This window comes from Odontesthes bonariensis, chromosome 2 (assembly GCF_027942865.1).
Source record: "Odontesthes bonariensis isolate fOdoBon6 chromosome 2, fOdoBon6.hap1, whole genome shotgun sequence".
NCBI lineage: Eukaryota > Metazoa > Chordata > Actinopteri > Atheriniformes > Atherinopsidae > Odontesthes > Odontesthes bonariensis.
Window position 1 is genome coordinate 6,652,109 of NC_134507.1, and position 15,513 is coordinate 6,667,621.

A 15,513-nucleotide genomic window follows, 5' to 3' on the forward strand; every position below is an offset into this window, starting at 1 on the left:
CCTCCGGGCCAGAAGAATGCCTACAGTGCCGGATCATTGCCTCAAGTGGCCCACATCCACATGCTATCTGGGGAGGTTTCCTTAGAACACAGACAGTATTGTGCCGTATTTTCACAATCGAGCATGAGAATCTGAGCAGAGTCCTGTGGATTAAAAACAAAAATTTAAAAACAGACCTAGCTGTAGATCAGTTATTAAAATTCTAAAAGATTCTTTTTTTTTTTTTTTTTTTGTGGTAGGTGGGCAAAGACTCTGGCCGGCATCCTTGCCTTCCTGCCCTGCGCTCCGTCAACGTTTGGCTCTGCCCCTCACCCCTCAGGCAGCGCTCCTCGCTCCTCCGGTCAAAAGGAGAAGAAAGCCTGGCGGCGCTGCGATCGAGCTGGGCGATGGGCTGAGGAGGACTACACTCAGTGCCCGTATGCCAGTGAACTGACCCGTGTGCTGCATGAGCTCACTCTGGTAACATTACTCATGAAGAACTAATGATGTGAACTGCTTAGAAACCGTGTGGAGTCATTCACACACCATAAACCACATTGTTGTTGTTTTTTTAGGACTTTGATTATATGTCCCTCTTGAATTGTTAGAATACACTTCATCTTCGGTGAAAATTTGCTGAAGATCATTTCCATGTATTCCAGCATTTCCATGCTAAGTATCGCTTTTTATTCCAGATACCTATTAATACCACGAATGCTCAGCCTCTAGGCCAGCAGTTAGTGGCCTTTACCAGCAGGGCGGCGCACTTCAATGATGTCATGGACGTCATCTTTGTCACCCACCTCGTGGAGAGACTGACGAGGCTCGTGGAGAAGCGGAAATATGTAAGAGTGAACAAAGAGATTAACCATCACCACATTACTAAACAACATGTGATCTCAGACCCAAGGCGGACTGTTATGGCCCAGCTTGGCTGGGGACAATGGGAGGTAACATAAAAGATGCCAAGGTGTTAAAATGGAGTTGGATTGGTTTATCATTTGTTTTAAAAAGGTTTAAACAAAATTGAACAAAAGGGGACCTAAACGAAAGTAAGGAACTGAGGATGGAGGGTGCTACTGAAATTAAATAATTCAATTGAACTTAGAGTAATGGAACTTATCCGCCAAGAGTTTAAGAAATTGACTACAAAAACCCTGCTTTACTATTATGTCTGCCCAAACTAGAATGCTGCAACAAGTAGCTCCCCTAAAGCTTGTGTTTCTAAATGACAGACACAGAATATTGAGTGTGAAAACAAATGTGCAAAATAAACTAAACAAAGACCTCACCCAGCCACAAGCAATCAACAGACCCTTCAGTTTAAACTTCACAATCGCGGCTGAAGTGGCAGCCAAGTTTTACCAAAAGTTTAACAAACAAATTACTGTAGCTCAAGACTTCGGCACACAACAAAGGGTCATTACAGGACATAGCGGATATAGCCTTCCACGCAAAGTGAGAGCTAACAAGGGTGAGTTTCACACAGGATTTCACAGCTGCCTCGAATGACAGTTTTACGGCGCCACTTAACAGAAGGGGAGACGGTTGTGTTTGGATTGGACCAGAGGACTGGGAAACCGGCCAATCAAAGGAGGTGGGCAGAAGGGAAGAAAGCGGTCCAAGAAGCAAGCAAAGCCAGGGACCGATCGCAGGCGGGTGCTAAACCGCTCCTTTTTACAAAGAAAAACAAACAAACAAACAAGCAAATAAAATTTTTAAAAAGCCAGACACGGTACTGTGAGAAAACAGGCCAGGACTGCAACTCAGACACAGTAAGAACAGTAAAAATCTTTGTGATGTGAATTTATCCTTCAACGGCCGAAACACACCAAATGTGCTTGTTGTCGGTGTGACAACAATCGATGGTTGCTCCCGTTGTTTTACCCGCTCTGCGTGGTTCATCTGATCTGCACCTTTTTTTTAAATACCTGCCCTTTTGCAGACAGCTTCAGCAAAGAACTTTCCTGATGCTTCTGCAAAACCAACCATCTCGGGCATCAGGCACATTGTGCAGATTTTCCCGTTGAAGGGGACGAGATGGAGTTCTCCTATTTTGCATCTGAGAGCACAGAGAGCTACCCGTGGATTACTTATATGCCAGACCACATGAAGTCAACGTGGTCTTCTGACACGTGTGGACATCTGAGATAATTAATTTCTCAGAAAGCACTAACCACATTCGGTCTGAAAACTGATTCAGAGCTTCCTGATGGTGATGATTTTGCTTTGAAGATGGAGGAGTTGTTGTTAGGCAGCTCTGCCTCTTTGCTGAGCAATCAGACAAGGCATTTTCCCTGAATCCCTGTTTGAGAAAGGGAGAGGGGGCTGCTCAAAGAGACACAGCGACATGCCGTCATTCTGACTTCAACCTTCAATCAATTCCAGACAGCTTAACTTTTTTACCTTGTACGATTTCCTCTTGCCCGTGGCAACACTGGACCCGAGTGGCTGCCGTGGATAAGAAGATGCATCTCTTTGTACAAAAGCCATGTTTTCCTCCTCAGTGAACATTTGGTCGGAAGCAGTTGGAGGGTTTTACGTCATATAAAAGGTCAGGTTTTGCGACTGAAACCGTGTTGAGCCTTGTAAGTGGGAACAATCAATATCTCACTTGTGCAGTTACTCACCACAGTTCACATGGGAGGTGATATTATTAGAAGATACATACAGCTTTATCATTTCTAGGACAATACTTACGAGAACCCCCCCATTCATCCAATAAATAACAGTCAAAGACACCCATTGTCTCCCTTACAGTTCAGACTGGAGCTTTTAAATGTAGCCATTGTTGCAGATATGACTGTGTGCATGTTGAATCTGTCTCTTCATGCGCTTTATTCACAGCTTTGGTGTGTGTGTCCACAGCTGCTCCTATACACGTGTGCTTGTATTTTCTCAGCTGGGAGACTATATATCTGACATAGCCAGTAATATGATGCTGGTGGAGGAGCATATATTGTGGATGGCTCAAAATGAGGCACGGGCGTGCACTCGGATCGTCCAGTGCGTGGAGCGCATAGCTGACCTCGCGCTGACCGGAGACAATCAGGTCATTTCTAAGGTACGGCTGAACTACCAAGCAGCAACACCCACACTCAAGGCGGCACTCTGTCAGGGCAGAGGTTGATTATCTCGCTAAATGTCCCACAGCTTTGCTCTTTTCTTGTGGCTTAGAATAATGAGAAGTTAAATTAGCTCAAGCAGATAACCAGAATAATGCAGGAGAAAGATAAATTGCTTCCTCTCTTTGTTTCATCTTGTTACTGCATTTTTTTCTCCTTCCTGCTGTCAGTGGGGATAAAAGCTTGTGCTAAATGACTAATATAAGAATTTCTGCTCTCCCTTCTCCTCTGCTACCCTTATCCCTTCCCCTCTCCTAAACCTTGGGAATACATTGGATAGGTGTCTGCTAACATAGCCCTGGAGGCCTTTCTGATCAGGCCGTCAAACTTCCTTGGTTTGTCCTGCACAGTGGTCCAGAGGTCCCCTTCCTCTGCCACCTTGCCTCTCCCTCAGAGCCATTTCTACCCTGACAAGGACAAGAGCCGAGGGAGCGATGCTGTAGGAGAGTCGTTGCTCAATTTCAAATGCCACACTGTCAACAACAGTGGCTCGCCAGCCAGTCAGCTCAGCAAGGTAAGCCACAAGTAAATAAATGGTGTGAACCTTTGTAAAATGCGCCAGTCAATTCTATTGCTCAACTGTCTTGGTAAAATCCACAGAATCCAGCCAGGGGTCAGGGAATGACATTCTCTTTCATACCCGGCTTTTGTTATTTTCTCTATTCCTTTTTTTCATTTTTTTTTCTTTTTCAGTTTTCTTTTTCGACACCATGTCCAAATACAGGAGTGAGGCCAGAAGTAGAGGAGATAACAGAGGGAAGAGAAGTGAAACATGGGAACAGCTTGTGGGTATGATAGAATTAATGCTAAATCATTCAGTTGGCACGTTTTTTGTCCTGGGAGGCTGACATTATATCTGGGTTTGCCTGTATGCTACAGCGTGTGATAGTTGGGGTTGTATCCCCACAAACAGGGGAGCAGTTTGGAAGTTAGTGAAGGAGGATCAATCTCTCATGATGGATACGATGGCCTTGTGTACTTGCCGCTGTATGTCAGCAAACACCCCGCCGTTGCCCCAGTTGTGGCTGTCTCAAATGACAGATAGATGTGGGTACCCTGCATCCGCTGACAGCAGAAAAAAAAAAAAAAAAACACTTAACTTGCCTGGCATTAGCTCTGCAACATGAACAGTTTGCACCCTCATCTACGTGCAGGTCGCCAAGCACGCGCGTAGCCGCGGGACAGTGTGCAGAAGTAAGTGCATGTTTTTCACTCTGCACACTTATTTAGTTTCCCCGATCGTCTTCTTTTCAGGCCAGACGGCGTCTTTTTGGTTATGTCAGCAATTACAGCACTTAGTTGTAGCTCCGGGCTACGTGTAGCTTCCAATCATGTATGTTAATGCGGAGCGATGTGCAAAAGTGTTGTGCAAAGTTTCAGACACGGATTAAAGGGAGAGCAGTTTCAAAACTGAAACGAGATTGTAGTTTTTGTTTATCAATAAACCTCGGACAAAATGCATCAGATGGGATGTTGAGATCAGGGGTCTTTTGGAGGGAATTCAAATCGTGTGTGACGAATATAGAGGAAGCATTTATGAACTACTTGCTAAGCAGCCCCATCTACTATGTGTCATTGGATAGCATAATTATACACGGATACCTTTTGCACAGGATCTGGATTTTATTAACTATACATATGAGGGTGTATGAAAGTGTATTTTTGTATTTTTCTTTCTTTTGCACATTGTTCTTTTTACTAGATTACTCATTCCTGTGTAATCCGTATCATAACAGAAACATCTCTCAGGCTGGCGGCATTTTATTCACAGATCAGCATCGTTCAAAATCGTTTCCTTGCATATTTTGCCGAGAAAATACTAAACCGCATCTATTGCAAGCACGTGGTTTGGTCCAAGTGCTGGGTTGGCCTTGCCTGCTGTCCAGGCCTTTCACCGTCTGAAAACATTTGGCTCATCATGAAATGCAAAATCACACAAAGAAGACCCAGGATTGTTGAACCGCTGGTATCCTGTTACAGACAAGAACGGGACAACATGCCACTCACAAAGCTCCAGCAGCTGTTCTTTTCAGTTCCCAGATGTCGTTGCCATCAAATTGAAGTCGGGCTAGTAATTTTCCTCAAATACTTAAACATCTCTCTTTCCAACATTTACACAGCAGTTCAAACTCCAAATAACCCAGTGGCGCAGTTTTAATGAAGGGGCAAGCAGGGCAACTCTTATCGTCTTTTTGGATCAGCATTGCTCATTATTAGTTCATGAAAACACAACAATTCCTATTTTCACAGGATTCTATAGTAATGACAACACAGTTACATGAAAATATACCGTGTCTCTGCAAACAAATCACACATTAATATTAACAATATTATATAAATCTCATGAAAGTTAATTTCGCATCTGCCTGAGATGCAAGCACAATTAGGTTGCCATTCACTTAAAAGGCAGATATATGGTGGAGTAAAGGTGGCAGGAATGTCCACAAGCCTTTTGCTTCAACGTGTATCTGAAATGAAATGAAATACAATGCAAGTCAACGTATCGGTTTTATTGGAAGTTTAGGACTAGTTCTCAGTACCTGTGCAACCGTTGCATCTTTATTTGCAGCATTGTGCTTCAAAGACAGCCGGCTATCTATTTATGTGAAGTAACGTAATCTGAATATCTATTTATTTAGTTATTTTTTATCACTGAGAATTACTATTGAGCAGATAGATAAGCTTAAAAGGGAAGGTTGCCTTTAATTTCCACATGATGAATCAGTTAAAGGATTAAACAGAGTGCTGACACCACACCAGAGGCAAAGTTCATGTAATTAGCTTGTGTAACTGTCATTAAACCTTTATTTAAGCAGGATAAAAAGACTTGAGATCACAAACCACCTTTCCAAGAATGCCCTGGTCAGGACAGACAGCAGCAATAGTCACAACATGGGTAAACACAACTGGTCTAAGGCACAAGTATTTATTGTTCATTCCCAGTCTCACAGTTATTTATCTAAGATCGCTGCTCCCCGAAATGTGTCCACACAACTATTTTCTTTGTCCCCCAAGCTGTCTTTTGTTTATGAAGGGAAGAGCATCTCCAAGATTGTGTTTTGTGACAAGTAAGCATTGCCCTACACTGTCATCAGCAGCCAGAGAAGCCAGAGAAGCCTGTTCAGCGAGAGAGGCTGCCTCTCCCCAAGTGCACAACCAACAGACTGAGGAACTCCTTTGTCCCCTGTGCCATTAAACTGTTTAACTCCTCACTGGGGGGGGGGGGTGACAGGAGGACAGAGGGACTGCAGGACAAGTGGCAGTCAGTCAGTCTGTCTAACAGATGCAATACAATAGTCTGTGGTGTGCAATAATCTTCCTTTAATAATTTTAATCTAACTTTATACTTAAATTTATGTACATATTATTATTTATTAGCTTCATTTGTATCATTATTACTATTATTACTATTTCCATTATTATTATAACATTATTATTATTAGTATTAGGGATGCACCGATACCGATACTGGTATTGGGTATCGGGCCGATACTATTCTAATATACTCGTACTCGTTAAAGTTAACCGATACCATGAACCGATACTAATTTATTGCATGAAGACCGTGATCAGAGGGTGGCTTGTCAGTTTTGTTGTATTTCTTTAGATTGGTGGCTCGGGGAGATGCCGAGCTAATCAGGAACAGTGTGGTTAGGCTACTTAACCTGTCTTCCAATTCATTGCATTTTTTTCGTACCCGATACTCGGTATCGGCAAGTATTCAGATCCAAGTATTGGTATCGTATCGGTTTGAAAAAAAGTGGTATCGCTGCATCCCTAATTATTATCATCATTATTATCTTTATACAAGTGTTTTCCACTTTTGTGCTCAGCGTGAGTGAGATGGAGATTTCAATTTCCCTGAGGGAACCTCCCAAAGGGATTAATAAAGTTATCTATCTATCTATCTATCTATCTATCTATCTATCTATCTATCTATCTATCTATCTATCTATCTAGTAATACTGTTGTTTAGTTCAGGGAAAGTGGGGACGTTTATTGGCATTCAAAAGCAATATAGGCCAAATTAAGATCGCCTATAATATCAGACCATCATGTATATACTTAAAGAACATATTTTGCTCTCACCAGGCAGCTGTTTAGAGTGTGAAAGGTAATAACACTGAGCATACTTAATCAGGAATAGAGATACAAATGTACAAAATGCACATTTACAGACACATGGTACCTTGTGACTCGTACAACAACACCAAGACCTATACCTACAGTTTGGGGCTTTTTTTCTAGGAGCTAGAAATTTATTTCTCCCTTGGGTCTGTTGGATTTCCACTTAGAAAGAAGGTCCTGTGTATATTAGGCAAATGAAGTCAGCCAGAGTGCATTGTTCCTCCCTGACAAAGCCACTGGAGTCGCGGCTCTGCCACGCTGAGTCTACATGGACAGTAAAAAAGCAGGAAGTTTGCTTAAGCTGTACTAATTCAAAATCTCTTTAAGTTAAGCACTTGCGGAGGTTTTCATTTTTTGCCTCTAAATCACGACTGCTGTGGAAGCAGCGGCGTCCCACTGATCAGAACCCTCAGCAAACAAGGTAGTGCGCTTCAGCTCCATTCACTCGGAATCGGTTCATATTTCAGTTTTTATGGGATTTTGGGTGTTTTTTTTGCCATCGGCGCTGTGCAACAATCCAATTAAAGTTTTATTGCTGTGATTTCACTGCTTTTTGTGTCACAATCGAAGCTCTGTCTCCTCATTCATTCCGGAGTTCTCTTGACTGTCGCAGCCTCCGGTCTGAGCTGCGTCTCCTCAGCTGATTCAATGTCTGAGTAATAACAACTTTTCCCGTTGAACAAACGGATTTTACAAGCTGTATTATGTATTAAACTTGACAAAACTGAGACAGAGAGCTGGGAACGAAACGCTGAGAACACTCTGCAAATCAGAAATTCAGAAATCAGACACATGCTTTTTTTTTCATATATTCTATCCTGTTTTATTTGTAGTTCCTTGTATAATTATTCCATCTTTTCACTGACTTGACTATAGACACAACTTCCTTGTATATTGATTGAATGTCATACTGGCAATGGAATGAAACGGGTCCTCTGCCACACTCTGCCTCTGCTATGCTGTATTCTGTGAAATAAAGTGGTGGGGAGTGCTATCACGGTTCCTCACATGCTCTTGTTTATCTATATTATCTCTGGCCATGCTGACTGCACAGAGAAAGCGGTTCCTCATACAGTATATTCCAGCCTGTCAGCATGTAGGATGGCAGAATACACCAAACCTTCAGTTCTACATATTAACCAGACCAAAGCAAAGCCTTGCATTTGATAAATCATACTACAACTTAAAACTGTCAAAACCGCGTTTGCTTTGGCCTCATGGGTTACTGCAAGGCAAGGCAAGGCATCTTTATTTATATAGCACATTTCATACCACAGCCTACTCAATGTGCTTTACATAAAGACAAGGCATTTAAAAGAACACCATAAAGCAGCAATTTAAAGAGAAAAAAAAATAGAATAATAAAAAAAAAAACACAGTTAAAAGCAATGAAAGAAGAGGGGAAAAAGAAAAATATAAACTCAACCATAAGCACACCGAAAGAGAAGTGTTTTTAACCTGGATTTAAAAGTGCTCACAGTTGGGGCTGATTTCAGTTCTGCTGGTAGTTTGTTCCAGTTGTGTGCAGCATAACAGCTAAAAGCTGCTTCACCGGGTCTAGTTTGAACTCTGGGCTCCACTATCTGACCTGAGTCAGCAGATCTCAGAGCTCTGCTGGGTTTATACTCTACCAGCATGTCATTCATGTATTCTGGACCTAAACCATTCTGTGATTTGTAGACGAGTAGCAGAACTTTAAAATCTATTCTGTATCTGACCGGGAGCCAATGTAAAGACTTGAGAACTGGGGTGATGTGATCTCTTTGTTGTGGTTTAAACTCGGGCTGCAGCTGTTTGAGACTCTTTTGGGGGAGTCCAGTCAGAAGACCGTTACAATAGTCAAGTCTGCTGGAGATGAAAGCATGAATCAGCTTCTCCTGATCTGTTTGGGACATGAAACCCTTAATTCTGGATATGTTCTTAAGTTGATAAAAGGCTGATTTGGTGACTGATTTGATATGATTGTTGAAGGTCAGGTCTGAGTCTATCAGCACGCCGAGGTTCCGGACTTGGTCTTTAGTTTCTAGAGACAGTGACTCAAGATGTTTACTGACAGCAAACCTCTTCTCTTTGTTGCCAAACACAATGACCTCAGTTTTTTCTTGATTTAACTGAAGGAAATTTTGGTTCATCCACTTTTTGACTTGCTCTAAGCAGTCGCACAATGACTCTCTAGGACTGCAGTCATCTGGAGACAGTGCGAGATATATCTGTGTGTCATCTGCATAGCTGTGGTAGTTGACTTTAGAGTTCTTCAGAATTTGACCCAGAGGCAGCATGTATAGAGTGAACAGAAGGGGTCCAAGAACTGACCCCTGAGGAACTCCACATGTCATAGCCACTCAATCAGATTGATTACTTCCAATAGTCACAAAATAACTCCGCTCCTCCAAGTAGGACCTGAACAATTCTAGGACTGTCCCGCTGAGTCCTGCCCAGGTTTCCAACCTGTTCAGCAGTATACTGTGATCCACAGTGTCAAATGCAGCACTGAGATCCAACAATACCAGAACTGACACCTTGCCTGAGTCAGTGTTCAACCTTATGTCATTTAACACTTTAAAAAGAGCCGTTTCTGTACTGTGGTGAGGTCGGAAGCCTGACTGAAATTTGTCAAGGAGTCCACTGGAGTTCAAGAAGTTACTGAGTTGATTAAAAAACACTTTCTCAACAATCTTGGCTATAAAAGGAAGATTTGAGATGGGTCTGTAGTTGGTTAAAATGGAAGCATCCAATGTTCTCTTTTTAGGAGTGGCTTGATGGCAGTTACTTTTAAGGGTTTAGGAAACGTGCCTGATTGAAGTGAGCAGTTTATTATTTGCTGCAAATCTGTTTGGACAGAGCTTACAATAGTTTAAAGAAGTCAGATGGCATTGTGTCAAGACAGGATGTCGATGGTTTAAGATGCTGGACTGTTTCTTCTATGGTTTTTTGGTCAACTGTATTGAAGTCTGACATCATAGTTGATTGATTCCTAGGTGGTTTTAAGGATTGCGTCATTTTATTATTTTGCTCATTTATGTTGATATTTAGCCTTATAGATTTGATTTTTTCATTGAAAAAACAAGCAAATTCATTGCATTTTTCTGTGGAACAGAGTTCTGAAACTATCTGTTTTGGGGGGGTTGTCAGCTTATTAACCATAGCAAACAGAGCACGAGTGTTGTTGATGTTCTTATTAATCATTTCAGATAAGTGTCGCTGTCTAGCCCGGAGTAACCCGTGGTTAAAATTACAAAGACTTTGTTTGTAGAGGTCATGGTGAATTTGAAGTTTAGTTTTTCGCCATTTATGCTCTGCTTTCCTGCATTCTGTTTTCAAGGCCTTTACCATCATAGTGTTCCTCCATGGTGTTCGCTTTCATGTTTCACTAAGAAATAAAAAGTCTAGATTATAGGTCATGATCATGTCATTTACTAAGAGGGATTTCTTGGCCAGTGATCTGATATTGAGTAGGGCTAATCTCGTGGAGACAACAGGTGATACTGGTGTGTTTCGGGGTTGACACACTATATTCAATAGATTGGTAGATTTAACTGAACCTTTTTTATTTCTCACCAGTTTGACCACTTTTCTGTTACCTGTCATCACAGGGATTGAAAAGGCTGTCTGAACTCCATAGGGCCCTGACTTTATCTGGGGAAGAGCATTCTTGATATCAGTATTACAGCCTGGACCCGGCACATATCAGTCAGACTCACAGATATTATGATTCAGAGGAGGTGGGGGGGCTTGGTGACTTTTGTTTGAGGGTTGTTTCCAACGTGATGGACGTGGTGGAATAGGAGGGGCTGGATGAGGTGGGATGTTAGGGGGGAAGAATATGGGATTTTGGCGTGGTGTCAATTGTATTCCAATATTGAGAAAGCTCTTCATCCTGTCTGGGAAATCCAGAAGTGAGGAGTCCAGACTGAGTGGAGAGTGCTGGGGGCTGGGTGGGGTCCGGGGGGGCGAAGGCTGGGGGTTTCCCACTGGGGCTGGGGGAGACTCCGCCTGTTGGACTGCCGGGGCTGGTGAAGACTCCTCATCTTGGGGTGAGGATGATGACGTTGCAAGTTCTTTCTGGATCTGCTGTCCTGCATGGTCAGTCCTTGTCTCAGCGCCCTCACCAGAGCATTGTCCTATCTGTCGTTTTGGATAATTTTGTCCTGTCTCGTCCTTGATAGGGGCTGCTGGTGTGTGACGCAGAGAGTAAAAAATGTTGGAGCTTAGCAACTGTACTCCTGACTTGTTAAGGTGAAATCCATCCGTTTTATCTCATTCACAGCTCCGTCACCCACTATCAGAGTTTGAGGCCCAGTGGTTAGCTCTTTCTGTGGCCTTTTAGCATATAATTTAGCCTCATACCTTTCTCCGGTCTTGGGAGATGAGCGTTCTTTTGGAGTATCAGGATTTTGAGAAAGTGGAGCAAATCTGTTCTCTAGCAGAATTCCTGTGTCTTGTGGCAATTTGCTCCTGGTTTTGGTGGTGGTCTCGGTCCATCGTTGCTTTACTGATAAGACTGAAAAAATGCAAGTGTTACATTCCAATAAATGAACATTCAACTTGGAGGCAAATTTACCTTGTAAATTCATCCAGTCCATGGCAGTGTATTATACAAAAAATAAAAAATTGACATTTTGTGTCGCAGAAATGCACCTTTTGTCATTTTTTTTGTCATCAGCTCGCTTTGAGCTCACTGACGTGCATCAGTATCAGCTCAAGAAATTGACAGCACCTTTATTGTAACTATATTGCATTTAGATATGTCATGAAAAAGCTGCCTTTAAAAACCGCGATGAAACATGGTTAACAAAAAGCAGTTCTCTTCATCTTTGCATTATCGTGCCTGATGTCCGCCTGTTGCTCTCAGCTGTGTATCACACTGTTTACTATCACAGTGTCACTGTGACTCCAATAGAATTTTGAACTAATCACCCCTAAATCACACAAACATAGGCATCTTATCTTATTTAAGATAGTGGGTATTTTCCTTTAACTGAATTGCAGTGTATGGTTCATTGACGATGACAAATTTGGGACAATATTTGCCGCTTTATATCTCCCTCTTGGCTTTCATTGACAGTCATTTAGTGGATGCCTTCAGGCTTAACTGGTGGAGTATTTCCAGCACCCTCTGTTTCATCACAGCCACCTGGCCCCCTCGGATGTGTGCATTTATTTTCATTATTCTCAGCTTAAGGTCACACACGCGGTCCCCTTCCAGGTTAAGACTATTTGGGGAGCAAACAGAGCAAAGAGTTGTGTTACAGTGAGAAATCCTCAGCGTCAGCACAGGCCTCTGATGGAGCCAAATGTGGGCCCAGTTTGTCCCAATGCAGTAAACATGGAGCTTTATGAAGGCGAATGCTTAACGTTGTAATAATTCACTTCTAATCTGAATATGTTTGGGAGGCATTGTGTACGGTCCTTTAATGAGCATTAGAGGATTTAAAGTACTTAACTCAAGTATGAACAGTGCAAGGAATCTTTATTAGCTCATTGACCTGTGACTCTGTATGTAGGGGGCACAGATTAAGGAAATCCAGCCCCCATAATTGACACGTAAACTACCGGAGGTTAATTGTACTGAACTGCAATGAAAGTACAAAAAAAAAATAAAAAAATAAGGAAAAAGCCCAATGGCAACTGGCATTAACACGAAATGAGTATTAAGGTTTTATTAGTTCATGTTATGCCTGGGTATCATCATGGGAGTATAAATTACAAAATATGTATGCTCTTGAGCATTCTTGTTTCGGTGAACATATTCATATATGAATGATGGCATCATTGTTTGCATGGATCATCTGCGTTAGTGTGTGTGTGTGTGTGTGTGCGTGCATGTGTGTGTGGCTGAACATCCACGCAGATGCGTTATTCTTCAGTGTGACGGCATATCCAAATTTTACTCCCTCCCTGAGGAATCACATGTTTTTCTCGCTTTGCAGCTCAGTGATACAAACAGGCCTGTGATGCAGCAGTGAGAGGCCTTGAATGCTAAACCCATCATAAGAGAGAAAGGCAAAGGAAAGGAGGAGGAGGAGGAGGAGGAGGATAAGGAGTAAGGGGGAGGGTTGGACACACAAAGAGAAATGGAAATGGAAAAAGAACGAGAATTGATGGAATGCATCCAAAAGTGACAAATGAAGGACTAGAGACAGACTGGTGGGCATCTAGGAGAGTGAAGAGTGATGGAGAGACTTAGTGGGAATATGAGATGGTGATACAACAAACAGGCAGAGTGAGAAAAATGGCCTAATCAATGATTAGCCCTCGGGATTTCTGTGTATTTCCATTGAATGGGAGACAAAGATTTATTTGCTTTTGTGGAGGAGCAGTAGAGATGATCCAGCACTTCCTGTGCAGACCCTATGTTTGACATGTTGTTCCCAAATGAATCAATGCCACCCCAGCCCTATCCCATCTTTTCTTTTAGTCTATATTAAAAGCTTCCAGACCCCCCCCCCCCCCCCACACACACACACACACGCACACACGCACGCACACGCACACACACACACACGCTTGATCAAACATCTTGACTCAGGATCTTGTGTTTTCAGCAGTGCTTACCGAGCCTCTGTGTTGGCTCTGTTGTCCAATGCAGTCTTTTACTGCTGAATAATAATATTTAGTTGTTACCTCCCCTCCTCACACTGCACCAGTGTAAAGATGAATGGAGGTATTTGCCCATTTCTGACTGTCCCTTTTTCATACGCTTAGGCAGCATCTCATGCTCTAATCTCAACAGATAAACTTGGTTTTATACAACCGGTTACATTCTGACTGCTACAGTCTGGTTAGCCTGCTGCTTTAGGGAAAAAAAAAAAAAAAAAGATATTAGAAGAAGGTCATTCTGTGTATTTTTAGTGACACCCAGCAGAGGTTTACATTAGAGGTTTTTCTCCCCTGGTAAATAAAGAGAGGAGTTTTCTGAATGGTTTTTGCCTGATGGACTCAGACCTAAATTTGGAAAAACACATTAAGGCAGTAACAAAGTCAGCTTAATATCACCTTAAGAATATATAAAGGTTAAAGGATCTGATGTGTCAGCAGGACCTGGAAAAACTAGTCCATGCATTCATCTTTAGTAGGCTTGATTACTGTAACAGCATCTTTACAGGTCTACCTAAAAAGTCAGTTAGACAACTGCAGCTTATTCAGAACTCTGCTGCTCGAGTCCTCACTAAGACCAAAAAAGTGGACCACATCAGTCCAGCTCTGAGGTCTTTACACTGGCTGCCTGTCCATCAGAGGATAGACTTTAAAGTTCTGATGCTGGTCTATAAAGCTCTGAATGGTCTAGGACCAAAATGCATCAGTGACCTCCTGACCCAGTATGAACCTTCCAGACCCCTCAGGTCATCTGGATCCGGTCTTCTATCAGTTTCCAGAGTCAGAACCAGACATGGAGAAGCTGCATTCAGCTTCTATGCTCCACATGTCTGGAACAAACTCCCAGAAAGCCTCAGATCAGCTGAAACACTCAGTGTATTTAAGTCCAAGTTGAAGACACACCTATTTTCAGCTGCGTTTGAATAAAGCTCAAAACTTAATCACATTTTAACTACTGATTTTATCTGATTTCTTTATTTTTTGTTTAAAATTTAAATCATGCTTTTTATTTCTACTGTTTTAATGTCTCTGTAAAGCACTTTGAATCGCCTTGTTGTTGAATTGTGCTATACAAATAAACTTGCCTTGCCTTGCCTTGATGAACAGCTGTGAGACTGTGGAGACTTTTGGTATAAAAGATAACAAACGCACACCTTTTTTTTTTGTTATAGACACGACAATCCGCCAACGGTTTCAGACCGGATGTAGGACTTTTATTTTTTACACTGTAATCCAAAGAAATGTACTTTTTAAACATCTTTTGTTGAAGTGGAACATTTCCCCGTAAAAAAAATGGCATCAACTGAACAAAAAGATACGTGAGGGAGGCATCTCCTCCATCATTTAGCAGTTTGCTCTGTCTTCAGTAACACCTGAATCAAGACATGAGGATGTGTTGGGCACTTTAGGTCTCTTATTTTCCATGGAGCATAGAGCTTTATTCGGACATCTGGAGCGACGATCAATAATTTTATGTTTGAATCGTCAAACTTTACTGAAATGAAGCATTAATCAATTTAACCAACAAAACCATGATATGCCTTTCTTGAACAGAGTGTGCAGAGCGTTGTGGCGATTGTTTAGTGAAGGATGTTTGTTTCTAAAATGTAGAACGTGAGTGTTGTCAGAATGTAGGTATTAGATACAGTACCTGCACCGCAGAATTTGAAGTCAATGCTCACAC

The 15,513-nt window shown here is 42.1% G+C and overlaps 1 protein-coding gene across 2 annotated transcripts in view; it reads left to right on the forward strand.

The window, feature by feature from the left end:
- adgra1b (adhesion G protein-coupled receptor A1b) overlaps positions 1-15,513 on the forward strand; it is a 186,641-nt gene that overhangs the window by 59,327 nt on the left and 111,801 nt on the right. The window contains exons 9-13 of one of the 2 annotated variants that reach the window (XM_075474661.1): positions 240-459; positions 675-824; positions 2,882-3,043; positions 3,385-3,618; positions 3,798-3,893. In XM_075474661.1, the coding sequence (XP_075330776.1) occupies positions 240-459; positions 675-824; positions 2,882-3,043; positions 3,385-3,618; positions 3,798-3,893 (862 nt within the window). The remainder of the gene's footprint in view (positions 1-239; positions 460-674; positions 825-2,881; positions 3,044-3,384; positions 3,619-3,797; positions 3,894-15,513) is intronic. The other variant, XM_075474662.1, reaches the window with a different exon arrangement.